The sequence below is a fragment of the Trachemys scripta genome, chromosome 4, assembly GCF_013100865.1.
Source record: "Trachemys scripta elegans isolate TJP31775 chromosome 4, CAS_Tse_1.0, whole genome shotgun sequence".
Taxonomy (NCBI): Eukaryota; Metazoa; Chordata; order Testudines; family Emydidae; genus Trachemys; species Trachemys scripta.
In genome coordinates, this window is record NC_048301.1 from 46,302,849 (window position 1) to 46,315,579 (window position 12,731).

The following is a 12,731-nucleotide window of genomic DNA, read 5'->3' on the forward strand; positions in this document are numbered from 1 at the left end:
ATAAGCAATTAACAGTGATCTGACAAGCAGAGTTTAACACACACACTAGCATCTGTGGTAGACACACAAAGTACTGAATGGCAAAGTGAACTGTCTTGTCAATATGAGGAACATGCACTGGTTTAACCTGAATGTTTCAAACCAATATTAGTGTATCTACAGAGGGGTTTGCAGCAATTTAAAGAGTGGTCTGTTGTTGCTTAGCTTAAGTCTATTCAGAATTTGTTTAAGCTACGTGCAAGTATTTACAGCAGGGTTTTCACTGGTTTAATTAAATCATACCACTAGTCAAACTGGAAGTTTTTGTATACACCTCAAGGCTTTACTTTTATTCCTGTATATTACTTCAGAAGGCTAAGTTGAGTACAGAGAAGTTTTCGCTAATGTTGCCCTATCGCTAAAATGTGGTGATTTAAGCTAAAGTGACTTAATGCTGCCCTTGGATTGATACATATTTATCTCTAAGTAGTACTAAGCCTCCCAAGTCAGATGGTAAAATGTATAACGTCCCAATTACGCCTGGGTGCAGAGTTCATCTCAGGATGCATTTTGTTGGTTGGGGGAAGGAAGACACCCTTGAGTTTCAGTGTCCAAACAGATGCCCTTAGGAGGACATGGACTTAACGGGCATGCATCTTATTGTTTTCTCTTGAAAGCACTGAGTAACTTAAGCACTCCGGATCCAGGCACACAACTACAAAGGGGCTGGATCTACACTATGAAAGAAAAACAGAGCCAAGGTAAGGTTCAAAATTATATTAAATATAAAATAACCAGTAATATTATGCATTTACAGCAAATGTTAAAGTAACCACTTTCATACATTTTGCATAAACTGAAGGAAGGATTAAGTATTAAGGCACAGTGAGTAACACATTTTATACAAAGAATTTTAACACCAGGACAGCGAGCATTCCTTGCTCACTGCAACAGAAAGTACAAGCAAATAGACAATAGTGCAGTCACAGTTGATAAATTTCTGGCAGAAAAAGCTAAACATCCTTCTCTCCATTAATAAAGATTTTATTCACAAGTTACTGTAGGCTTTTGCCCTGAACAGATACCAATTTTAGACAATGTAGGCTCTAAGTAGTTCATCTATTACCAATGTGCTCTTTGTTTCACTCACAATGGACTCAAGCTACCTCTTGCAGATGTTCATCAGAAGCTGAAAGAGGCAAAGGATAGAGCAGCAAAGCAAAGAGGATAGTTGATTAAGACAGCTGCTGTAGCACTATAAAGAGACCAAAAAAGACCCATACCTGGCAGAGGAAGAATTCCCTCATCACAAGCACAGTACAAAGCTACCTTATGTAGCTCTGCAATGGATCCTAAACAAGTTGCAGTGTAGGGGGCACAGAAGGCATGCTCAGAGTGCTATAGGCATTGTTGATAGTGCCACAGACCAGGAGGATTGTCATAGGTCGGGCAGTCCCTCAAGTACCCAGAATCAGAAAGCCCTTACGGTGGTAACTTTTCCCTTTGTGGGCTGCACCGCCCAAGAATCTCACTCAAAATTTCTAATGTTTTCTTAAACTTTAGAAATTTCACCTAAAGATAGTAAGATTTTCATTTGAAATTATTACTCACATGATGTCTGTTCGTGGTGAAGAAACTATACACTATTGTCTTTACCTACCAACGTTCTACACTGCAAGACTTGGGGAATACTCCAGTTCCTTCCTTCCTTACCTAGAGAGCTCAGGTATGAGTGCCCTGAAATAAACTATTTCTCTTTTGCAAGTTAGGAGAGCGAGCTGCTTACTTTAGTTAACTCTTCTTCCTCTAATCATTATTTGGGCCTGGTTTACAATGGCCTCTGAGCAGAAGAGCAGTGTCTTCCCCTGGGTAAGATAGTATCTGTATTTTTGTATTGGAAACAAACTAACATTTTAGCAGAAGGCTTAGTCTTAATTTCAGTTAAATAGATTTTAAAAGAAATTCCAACTGAATTCAAAGTAATTTTGAGTAGTTCTTTAGAGCTAACAGAAATTGCTTCCTTAAGAGAGATTCTAATACTGAAATTTAGCCTGTATTTCTTTAGTTCATTTTTAAATACTTCAGGGGGGAAAAGCTGCAAAGCTGAACTCCTCACTTGCAACCAAATACAATATTTTTGCATGATATACACAAATATTCCATTCAGGTAACAATATGGAGACTCTACCACATCATATAAATGCTCTAGAGCAGACCAAGCAGTCAAACAGCACACTTTTAGCTATAGATGGGTACCCTATGTCTTTAAAATGTTGACAATTGGAGTGTTTAATTCAAGGCCAGGAATCCGATTTCAATTTACTTCCTAGGACCTTATTAGAACCTACTGAAACTATATATTTAACTGGCTAGGAGAAGTGTCTCTCATAAATGGAGTGAGACTGTGCTTCACAGAGCTGATGCTCATACTGTTCTTTGCTAGACAACAGAATTCGTTGTCTGAGCACTGCTAACCTCCACAATTGATGTAGCTTTAACTGAGCAAGTTCTAAATAGAGCTTACAACCTCCTTTTAAAAGAGGAAATTGTTTCAACAGGCACTCAGACACCATTAGGTTAAAGCTCGTGTCTAAATAATAAATACATAAAATGGTGACAATAAATAAAGACATTATTGTGAACTTGGAAGTCACTAAGGTGCCTTATGAAGCCACTATGGGAAATCAGTTCTAATTAGTCGGACAATCTATTCATAGAGAGCTAATTTTCAATAAGGATTTTATAAATACAAAATAGGCTTTTAAAAGTATAAAATAGCACTATCTTCAATCCACGAGTGTCAGACAGGCACTAGATTAGAGACATTTTTACCTACACTGTTCAGAAAAAGATGAGGTCTAGCATATTTAATTTATACTCAACTAATTTTTTTTGTTGTCCAAAATTTTTATTTTAACAGAAATGTCGGCTTGGCAGTGTCTTAGGCTTTATTCAATAGTTGTGGACTGAACAGACATTATTTAGCTCTCTCCTGGCCAGAGTTTTAAATGAGTTACATTCCACTGAAAAAAGTACAAGATTTTTCCCACACTTTTGCTGCCAATTTAAAAAAATTGGCATTATGCAGAACCTTATATTTTAAGTAGGGACAGTAGTTAAGTCTTGTTTACTTTCTGCAACAGATTGGCCTTCTCCCTCAGTTTCAAAATTGAGATTCACAAATGCATTACATGCTGTTGCCTCAGGTTGGTCTGTCTGGACAGTAGTCTCATCTTGTAGCTTGCTCTGCTGCTCTTGATATCGTCTCTCTGCCTCTTCTGACATTTTGTTTTCTTCCTCCTCCTCTTCCTCCTAAGAAAAAAATTCCACAAAATACAATACTTTCTGCAACCTGTATTCCTCACAATTCCTTCTGCAAGAGCACGTCAGTTTCAATTACAGGTATCCAAGCACATCTTTGCACTCACAAAAATTTTGCTTTCATTGATAGTTCAGCCATAATAACCAAAGCAAACATCAGTTACAAGTCACTGATCCATTCCAGTAATCATTCAGAAATACTTTTTCCAGAATCACCTTTCACACTACTCTGAGAAATGAAGTTGAAGAGTTGAACTTTCTCTACACATGCAAACGAGATACACACAGATAAATTTTGACTTAATAAGCCAATTATTTGTCAACAGCAATAATGTGTAATATTTCTGGCTATTACCTTTCAAATAAGGTTTGCATTTTCAACATTTTACAAAGATGTGCAAACAGAAGTCATTACTTGGTTATAAAAGATCTTCCCCCAGCATGTGCTTTGGAATGTCAACTCTCAGAATCAGGAATTTGTCATTGTGAATGAAAAGTTTTACCATTTTAAAATACTAGAAATATTCTAAGTAACAGGAGCCAATGCAAAGACACAGGACATTTGCGCAAGCCATTAATTTTGTGATATATCATGGGAAAGGGGGAACAAAGGGGACACAAGCAGGGAAATTAGGACAAGTTAAGTAGCTTGATAAAAACAAATAAATGAAAAACACAGAAGGATCATTAAAAGACAAGTTACTTAATATTTCTGTAATTGTGAGTGAAAGACTTCAGTATAAATTGTTTCACTGTTTGTTAACCTGTTCTTTCAGGAGCAACAATAACCGTACGAAACAATTTAAAAAGGCACCTTAAAAACTGAGCCTCCACCATTCCTCTAAAAGAATTCAGTCAGTGTCCAATAACCGCTACATGCATCTCTCACACAATCTGCAAATTGTCCTTAAAGTGCACTGTGCAAGAGACTGGAATACAGCAGTGACCAGGACTCACTAAGAGGCCTGGAAATTGCTAATCCAGTGGTAAGAGTCTAAAGGTGAGGAAGCATATGGGAAGAGAGCTTTAAAAAAGAAAGAAAGATTCAAAGAAAAGGCTGAGGTTTAGGCCAAATGGATTGAGCTATCTTTAGTAAATACTACAGACAAGTTTGACAAAGTAAAAATTGCATTAACAGTAAAGAAAAAGACACACCTCCTTCTTCATCCTGTAGTACTCATCAATGGCATACTGGTATTTTGGTGTACTTATGCCCAAAACGGATGCAATCTTTTCCCCAAGGAAGTCACACACTAAAAATAAAACAGAGAGGCCTTTACCTGAATTCCTTAGATTTCGTTTTCAGAGTTTTAAGAGCAGTTCTACTTCAAAAGAGAGCAGCTGCTTAAAAAGAAATCATGTGTAGTCAGTCATAACTGCTCAATTTAGTGATATATTTACTGTTTACTGCTGTTCACACTGGACAGCCAACCTAGCTAAAGAGATAGATTCTGTTACTTATGCATATTGTTTAGTAAGTTCAAGTCAGTTCCACTTTCATGTTGTTTTCAGTGGGATTGCACGCATGGTTGCATAAATGTCACAGAGGGCAGAGTTTGGTCAGCAGAATCTTTATAACCTGCAAAAATGTGCAAGAAGGAAAGAATCGAGCTTAACTTCCAGGGCCCACAGTAAAAGTATATTATCTTCAAATGAGGACATACAATATGGAAAATAGAAACAGAACCCCATAATGCCCATTTTTACATTCATTTTCAGAGTAGAACTGCACTTTAATGAACAAGTTGATAATTCAGTGTGTTTAAAATACAATACCTTTATATATTTTAATTCATTAGCACAGTTAATGTTACCAATAACAGTGGGTAACTAGTCAAAAATGCAGGAATGAATGACAAAACTGGAGGCTACACATAACATTAATACAAGGAACCAAATAGTGTGAAAATTTGACTGCAAAGGAAGTACTTTTAATTTTGTCATTCGGTACTTTTGCGTTAACAGATTCCAAAGCAGAACAAAATAAGACTATGTAAAATAATGGCTAGATTACAAGTATTTGTACTGAATGATGTTTGCAGCCAGCAAATAGAACAGAATGTATATAGAATATATAGTATATACACACAGACACGTATGTATGTAGAATGTTCTATAGAATGTATGTATTGACATATGTAGATTCAGGGCTAACAGTGTTTTAACGACAGTGTGTGCTATACACAGCTGCATAGATCAATGGGATTTGATTTCAGTTCTCTCAGTTTAAGTCACCAGGGGCTAAGTGGGCATCCCTTCTAACAAAGGAGTGGAATAGATGGGCTCATGGCAATTCCTTGGCCAAAATGATTGCTGCAGTATAGGGCCTTGAGGGCAAGGAGGATGAAAAACCAAGGAGAATGTACCGTATATACTCGTTCATAAGCCGATTTTTTTTTTTTTTTTTTTTACGAAAAAAGGGACGCATCAGAGAAGGAGGTCGGCTTATGAACGGGTATAGAGAGGGAGAGGTGGGACACAGCCCCTCCCCAACAGAGGGAGCAAGGAGAGGCAGCACAGCCAGCAGAGCCAGAAGGGAAGAGGCGGGGCCAGTCTCTCTCTGCTTCTGGCCACGCTGCTCTTCCCCAGCCTCTGAAGCAAATGCAGTTCCGGGGCTGGCAGGCTGTGTCCGCGCCGCCCGGCCAGGCCAGACACATCCTCCCGTGGCCCTCCCCAGATCAGGTGGGAAGGGATGGGATGGGATGGGGAGAGTCTCGGGGTCCCGGGCTAGGGGTGGAGTCCCCTGACCCCCAGCTTCTCCCCTCCAAAAGCATTTCCCCACCAGTTGCTGTCCCGGCCCGTCAGGGTAAGCAGCTGGCGCGCCGGGACACTTTGTTTACCTCCGTGCCTGGGGATGCTCGAGGTAAACAAATCATCTCGGCCCGCCAGCGGCTTATCCTGATGGCCCGGGAGCCAAAGTTTGCTGACCCCTGAATTATAGGGTCGCTTATGAATGGGTCATAAAAGTTTTCCATTTTTACTTATCCATCTTCGGGGGGGGCGGGGTCGGCTTATAAACGAACCGGCTTATGATTGAGCATATATGGTACCTCAAATCTGCAGGACTCCTCAGGAAAATAAGCTTACTGGATAATGTAAACTTGTTAGCTCTGTTGCTTAACACTCTCCGAGAAGAGCAAATGAGAAGCTAGGTATTAGATAATCCAACAAACAACATCTCAAAAATACTATGAATACAGATATTTAACACAATATTCAAAATCTCAAGATAACAAGAACTAAAACCTTATGCATACTGACTCTCTCTTTACAAAGTTCTTTTCAGGCCAAGTCACACAAGTGATTTATAGACATCACTGCTGTAGACGGTAAGTTCTATAGAAAACAGACTTACAGACCTAATGGCCTTTGATTGGAAAACATTTTATTTTACACATATCCTTCTACTGAAGTTCTTATATGTCTGGTGGCACACCAAAATATTTCCCTATTAAACCAAATCAGGACATATGCCACATCAATTAAGTGCTCATGAACTGCAAGTGTCTAAAGCAGCTTTGATTCTAGTTTGGTTTTGTAAGTCAGCCAATTGGTGACCAAGTGCCACACACAACTGACAGATCATGCACATTTCTTCCCAGGAAGACAGACTGATTACTTCTCACAACTAGCCTGAACAAATGTTTCCTTAGTAAGCCATAGATAAGGAAATTAGTATTTAGCAAGAGGGAGATTTTGGTTTATTCCTTCATTACATCTCTTTCTGTTGAATGGAATTTGATTTTCTCAGTTGTAAAATGAAATAACTTGGCACCGAAAAGATGGAAAGTTACACAACCAAAATATAGATGTGTGGCAGACTTGAGGAATGTTCCAAATGGCCAATAAGTCTCCTACCAGTTGTTACACCTCATCTTGTAACAAGCTTTCAAAAAGCTAGTTAATATTCTTTGGAGTAGTTTACCTTAAAAAGTAAATGAACCAATACCTGATAAGGTTGACGTGGCAACTCTTAGCATATGAAACCACAAGTAGGGTCCCCAGGTAAGCGTAGTCTGTAATGATAAAATTAATAAGAGTAGCATTGTGACCATAAAATTGTGGCACATAATACATGAAGTATATAGTAACTTAAAAAGGGCACAGATCCAGAAGAGAAAGCTGCCACCTTGTCTTTCTGCCAACAGTTTGTCAACGCTCAGGTCAGTGCTTTGGTTTTAAGAAAGTTATACTAATTCTGGTTTTAGATCTTTAAAGCCTGATGTCACTGCACAGGTCATAAAACTAGCCATTTCTAGGTGTCCATGCACATGTATGTCTTATTGCTTATACTTACTTCCCCCTCAAAAAAAATTCAACCCTCCACTCCATCAGAGAAAATGAATAGATGGGCCTTACACACTATGCTGAAGGTCTTGAGTTCTGACCAGCCAGGAAAACTGAATTCCAGAGTCCTCTCCACCAGTATTCCCTGCTTCTATTTCCATTTCATTCATATATAAGGATAGTCCCTGGGAGAGAGGCAGTCTAGGTCAGGCAGGATTCAAATCTTATAGGGTTTTATAGATCCAAGTCAGCACCTTGAATTGCACCGAGAAGTATATAATCTAATGCAGTCTAAAAAATGCTTCAAGTAGCTTGTATTGCAAAGTCAGTTAGCTACTGGCTTCAGTTAGTACAAGATCCACCAAGTGGTCTTCAAGAGCACAGAACAGTATTAGCAGCAGTCTACTCTGGGAGTAACAGAAACATGAATGATTATGGAGAGATGTACATCAATGGAAATATTGCAACTCAGGAAAAATGGCTAAAGAAAACACTGATGATGTCACTATCTAGAACCTCAGGAGCACTTGGGGATCCCATGGCATTTTGTCTAGGTTTCTAACCTGCTGAGAAAGGTTGGGCATCCCTCTAGGTCATACAATTTGTTGGGGAGGGGAATGGAGAAAAATCAAAAATAATTTCTAACCAGTTCTAATGACAAGGCTAGAGACCTTGACCATTGTGAAAAGACAAATTATATAATTAACTAGAAGACGTATATATGTTTCTCATAAATAATAGAGCTTGCCTGAATAAAACTTTGAAAATCTCCTGCTCCTGAATTCAAATGAGGTTTGTTTTTTATAAGAAACTGTCAGTAGAGGGATCCTTCTGCTGGAAAGTACCAGTAAAATGGTACTGAGACATACCTGAACCATTATCTATAAAATAAGATTCCAGAATTGTCACTCTGAAGCATAAAATGTCTGCTGAGTCAGCATGAAGCGATGGAAACAGCCACAAGAATGGCTGAGAGCTTTTTTCGTTCACAACACTAGGTTCAATCACCACTGGTGTTTGCAGTCTGTATCATCAGTTTAAGTTCTCAGCCATTTTGACTTTATGAATTACACCCGTGCAATAGCACAGGTTTTCAACTACAGTAAGGCATTTATTTCTTCCACGCCAAGAGTTTTTGACCATTGTGACAAAGATAACTCAACCAATCACCACTCTTACTCTACAGCTAGTTTGCATGCAACAATTTCACTGGTCACACGAAAGAGACTACATAGATCAGAGGTGGGCAAACTGCAGCCCATGGGCCACATCCAACCTGCAGGAGCCTCCTACCCGACCCTTGAGCTCCCGGCTGGGGAGGCTAGCCCCCGGCCCCTCCCCCGCTATTCCCCTTCCCCTGCAGCTTCAGCTTGCCGTGCCACCAGCACTCTGGGCAGCAGAGCTGCGAGCTTCTGCCGGGCAGCGTGGCTGCGAGAGCCGCCGGCCTGCCCCGGTGTTCTAGACTGCGCGGTGGCGTGGCTGCCAGTCCTGGTGCTCTGAGCGGCATGATAAGGGGGCGGGGAGATCGTATAAGGGGTAAGGGGTCCCCGGGGGGAGTCAGGGGACAGGGAGTAGTTGGATAGGCATGGGAGTCCTGGGGGACCTGTCAGGGGGTAGGGATACCCTGTCAGGGGGCAGGATGGTCAGGGAACAGGGAGCGGTTGGATAGGCGTGGGTGTCCCAGGGGGCCTGTCAGGGGGTGGGGATACCAGGAGGGGATGGTCAGGGGACAAGGAGCAGGGGGTGTTGGATGGGTCGGAGGTTCTGAGGGGAGCAGGCAGGGGCAGGCTGTTTGGGGAGGCACAGCCGTCCCTACCCAGCCTGCCATATAATTTCGGAACCCCAAAGTGACCCTCAGGCCAAAAAGTTTGTCCATCCCGACATAGATGATGGATTACTTAGCCCAACTGCCACACCCGTGCAATAGCAAGAGTTTTCAGCTGCTATTTTACAACGATGGAGTTATTTAAGCCATTACAAGTACCAGGGTGGATAAAAATCAGATTGTTTTTTATTTAAATCGGATTTATTTATTTTTTTTGATAAAATGCTTTTTGAGAAAAAAACTAAGATACAGTATAACTCAAAGATATCTCATCATGGAATAGAGATTATAAATTCTAATTCTATAGTATGAGACACTATATTCATGTAATGTTTAACTAAAGTTTTGTAAATGAGTTCCAATAGTTCATGGATTAGGGACCCAATCTTATGAGGTTCCAGGGGCTTCTGTATAATTATTTAGGTTAATCTTTCTATCTACCCAATGGGACTCGGTGCTCAGTCTAGAAGATAACATCAGAGATGCTTAGTTTTGCAGTCTCAAACTGTGGATTTGTGTCTTCAGAGATAACATGCTTGTTAACAGCAAAAATGTTTTTAAATAATTAAATAATATACACAGGTGAGAAATAACAGACCTCAACCTATTGTCCCTCTGCAAATTTGTGTAAAAGAGACCCAGTTTGGGAATATTTTAATGAAGTTCCTGTACCTGAGGATGAGACAGGCATGCATGCAAAATGCAAACAGTGCAACAAAGAAATGCAAGGCCTGGTTGCCCAAAGGAAACAACATCATGAGAAGTGTTTCTTCTCAGGAGGAAGCTCCATTGAAGATGATGAAAGGAAAATGTCTGAACATGCAGGATCTTCAGGTTGGCAAACTTTTTTATTTCATTCTTCTTTCTTAAGGACTGCCTGTCTTCCTTCTGGACTATTCTTGAATTCTCACGTTTGAGCAAAAAAATATAGTTGTTATTCTATTGTGCTATCATTTTAGATGTAGTTGTGATAAAATAAATAGTTGAAATAGGCAGACCTTCCTTTTACAATTTCACCTTTAAAGTAGTACTGAGTGTCAGTGAATACAATGACTAATACTAAATGAGCAGTGTGTTAATAATTAAATAACTGCATTGATTTATTTTGTTTAGGAGAATCTATCCTCAACATTCAGGATTCTGAAGACTATCCACCTTCAAGATCACGATCATTAGTTTCAGAGTTATCTGCCAATAATAGTGTTTCAGTCACATCATGTATGTCACATAGCCATAGTATATCACCTGTGGCAGAAAGAGGGGAAAAAAAATCATCATCCAGAAACAATAGGTAAGTTTGTGATAAGAACCAGCAGATTACAAAAAGAGGTAATTGATGAAAAAATTGCCCAGTTTGTTTATGCAACAAACTCTTCTTTCTGTATGATTTCCACACTTCATTAACATGGTTCAGTCATTAAGACCAGGATACAGTCCACCCAACAGAGCAGATGTCGCAGGCAGATTGCTGGATAAAATGTATGGAAGAGAAATTTAGCAGTGTGCAAAAGGTCTAGAGGGTAAAATTGTTAACCTGAGTCTTGATGGATTGAGCAATGTCCACAATGATCCTGTTGTATGTGTTTGTGTGACAACAGAAGAAGGGAATGTCTTCCTTACAGAAATAATTGATACATCAGGAAATGCACACACAGCAGAATATTTACAAGAAGTAGCAGTAAAAGCTATAACAAACTGAAAAAAAATTCAAATGTCTAGTACGCAGGTTGGTCACAGACAATGCGGCAAATGTATCCAAGATTGGAAGAAATTTAGAAGAGGGAGTGAAGACAGTCCCAAACTAACAACATACAGTTGCAGTGCTCATTTGATGCACCTCCTAGCCAAAGACTTCAGTGTTCCAGAAATAAAGGCTAATGTTGTTGAAATTGCAAAATACTTCTATAACAATCACTTTGCAGCAGCAGCTGCTCTGAAAAAAGTGGGAGGAACCAAGCTAACTTTCCCACAAGACTCATGGAACTCAGTGGTGGACTGTTTTGAGCACTATATCAAGAACTGGCCTAATCTGATGATAGTTTGTGAACAAAACTGTGAAAAAATAGATGGCACTGTCACAGCCAAAGTTCTCAACATTGGTCTTAAGAGAAATGTTGAACACATGCTGAGTACCCTGAAGCCTATTTCTGTAGCCTTGAACAAAATGCAGGGAAATAGCTGTTTTATTGCAGATGCTGTTGAAATTTGGAAGGAACTGAGTGAGATCTTAAAAAGAGAAATATGCAATGACAGAGCTAAATTACAAGCATCCAAAAAAAAAAAAAAATGGGACAAGTACAGTACTATCTCCAGCTCATTTTCTTGCAAATATTCTCAATACTCGGTACCAGGGTCAAATCTTAACTGCTGAAGAAGAGGTGTTGGCTATGACATGGATATCCAGCAATCATCCCTCCATAATGCCAACTATAAAACTTCAGAGCTAAAGGTGAACTATTCAAGAAATTTGTTTACTGATGACATTTTAAAGAAAGTCACACCAGTGAACTGGTGGAAGTCACTTAAGCACTTGGATTCAGAGACTGTTGAAGTGATAATCTCACTTTTAACAGCAGTAGCTTCTTCTGCCGGTGTAGGACACAGAACACAAGAACAGCCATACTGGATCAGACCAAAGGTCCATCCAGCCTAATATCCTGTCTACCGACAGTGGCCAATGCCAGGTGCCCCAGAGGGAGTGAACCTAACAAGTAATGATCAAGTGATCTCTCTCCTACCATCCATCACCACCCCCTGACAAACAGAGGCTAGGGACACCATTCCTTACACATCCTGGATAACAGCCATTAATGGACTTAATCTCCATGAATTTATCCAGTTCTCTTTTAAATCCTGTTATAGTCCTAGCCTTCACAACCTCCTCAGGCAAGGAGTTCCACAAGTTGACTGTGCACTGTGTGAAGAACTTCCTTTTTTTTGTTTTAAACCTGCTGCCCATTAATTTCATTTGGTGGCCCCTAGTTGTTATATTATGGGAACAAGTAAATAACTTTTCCTTATTCACTTTGTCCACACCACTCATGATTTTACATACCTCCCCATTTGTCTCCTCTTTTCCAAGCTGAAAAATCCTAGCCTCTTTAATCTCTCCTCATATGGGACCCATTCCAAACCCCTAATCATTTTAGTTGCCCTTCTCTGAACCTTTTCTAATGCCAGTATATATTTTTTGAGATGAGGAGACCACATTTATACGCAGTATTCAAGTTGTGGGCGTACCATGGATTTATAGAAGGGCAATAAGATATTTTCTGTCTTATTCTCTATCCCCTTTTTAATGATTCCTAACATCCTGATT

At 39.8% G+C, this 12,731-nt stretch overlaps 1 protein-coding gene across 1 annotated transcript in view; it reads right to left on the minus strand.

Annotated features, from left to right (window-relative positions):
* Positions 1 to 741: 741 nt before the first annotated feature.
* The window catches only part of FAM177A1 (family with sequence similarity 177 member A1), a 33,918-nt gene continuing 21,928 nt past the window's right edge, over positions 742 to 12,731 (minus strand). The window contains exons 3-5 of the mRNA XM_034768637.1: positions 7,250 to 7,316; positions 4,456 to 4,553; positions 742 to 3,291 (exon numbers count right to left, since the gene is read on the minus strand). Coding sequence (XP_034624528.1) covers positions 3,079 to 3,291; positions 4,456 to 4,553; positions 7,250 to 7,316 — 378 coding nt within the window. The 3' untranslated portion in view covers positions 742 to 3,078. The remainder of the gene's footprint in view (positions 3,292 to 4,455; positions 4,554 to 7,249; positions 7,317 to 12,731) is intronic.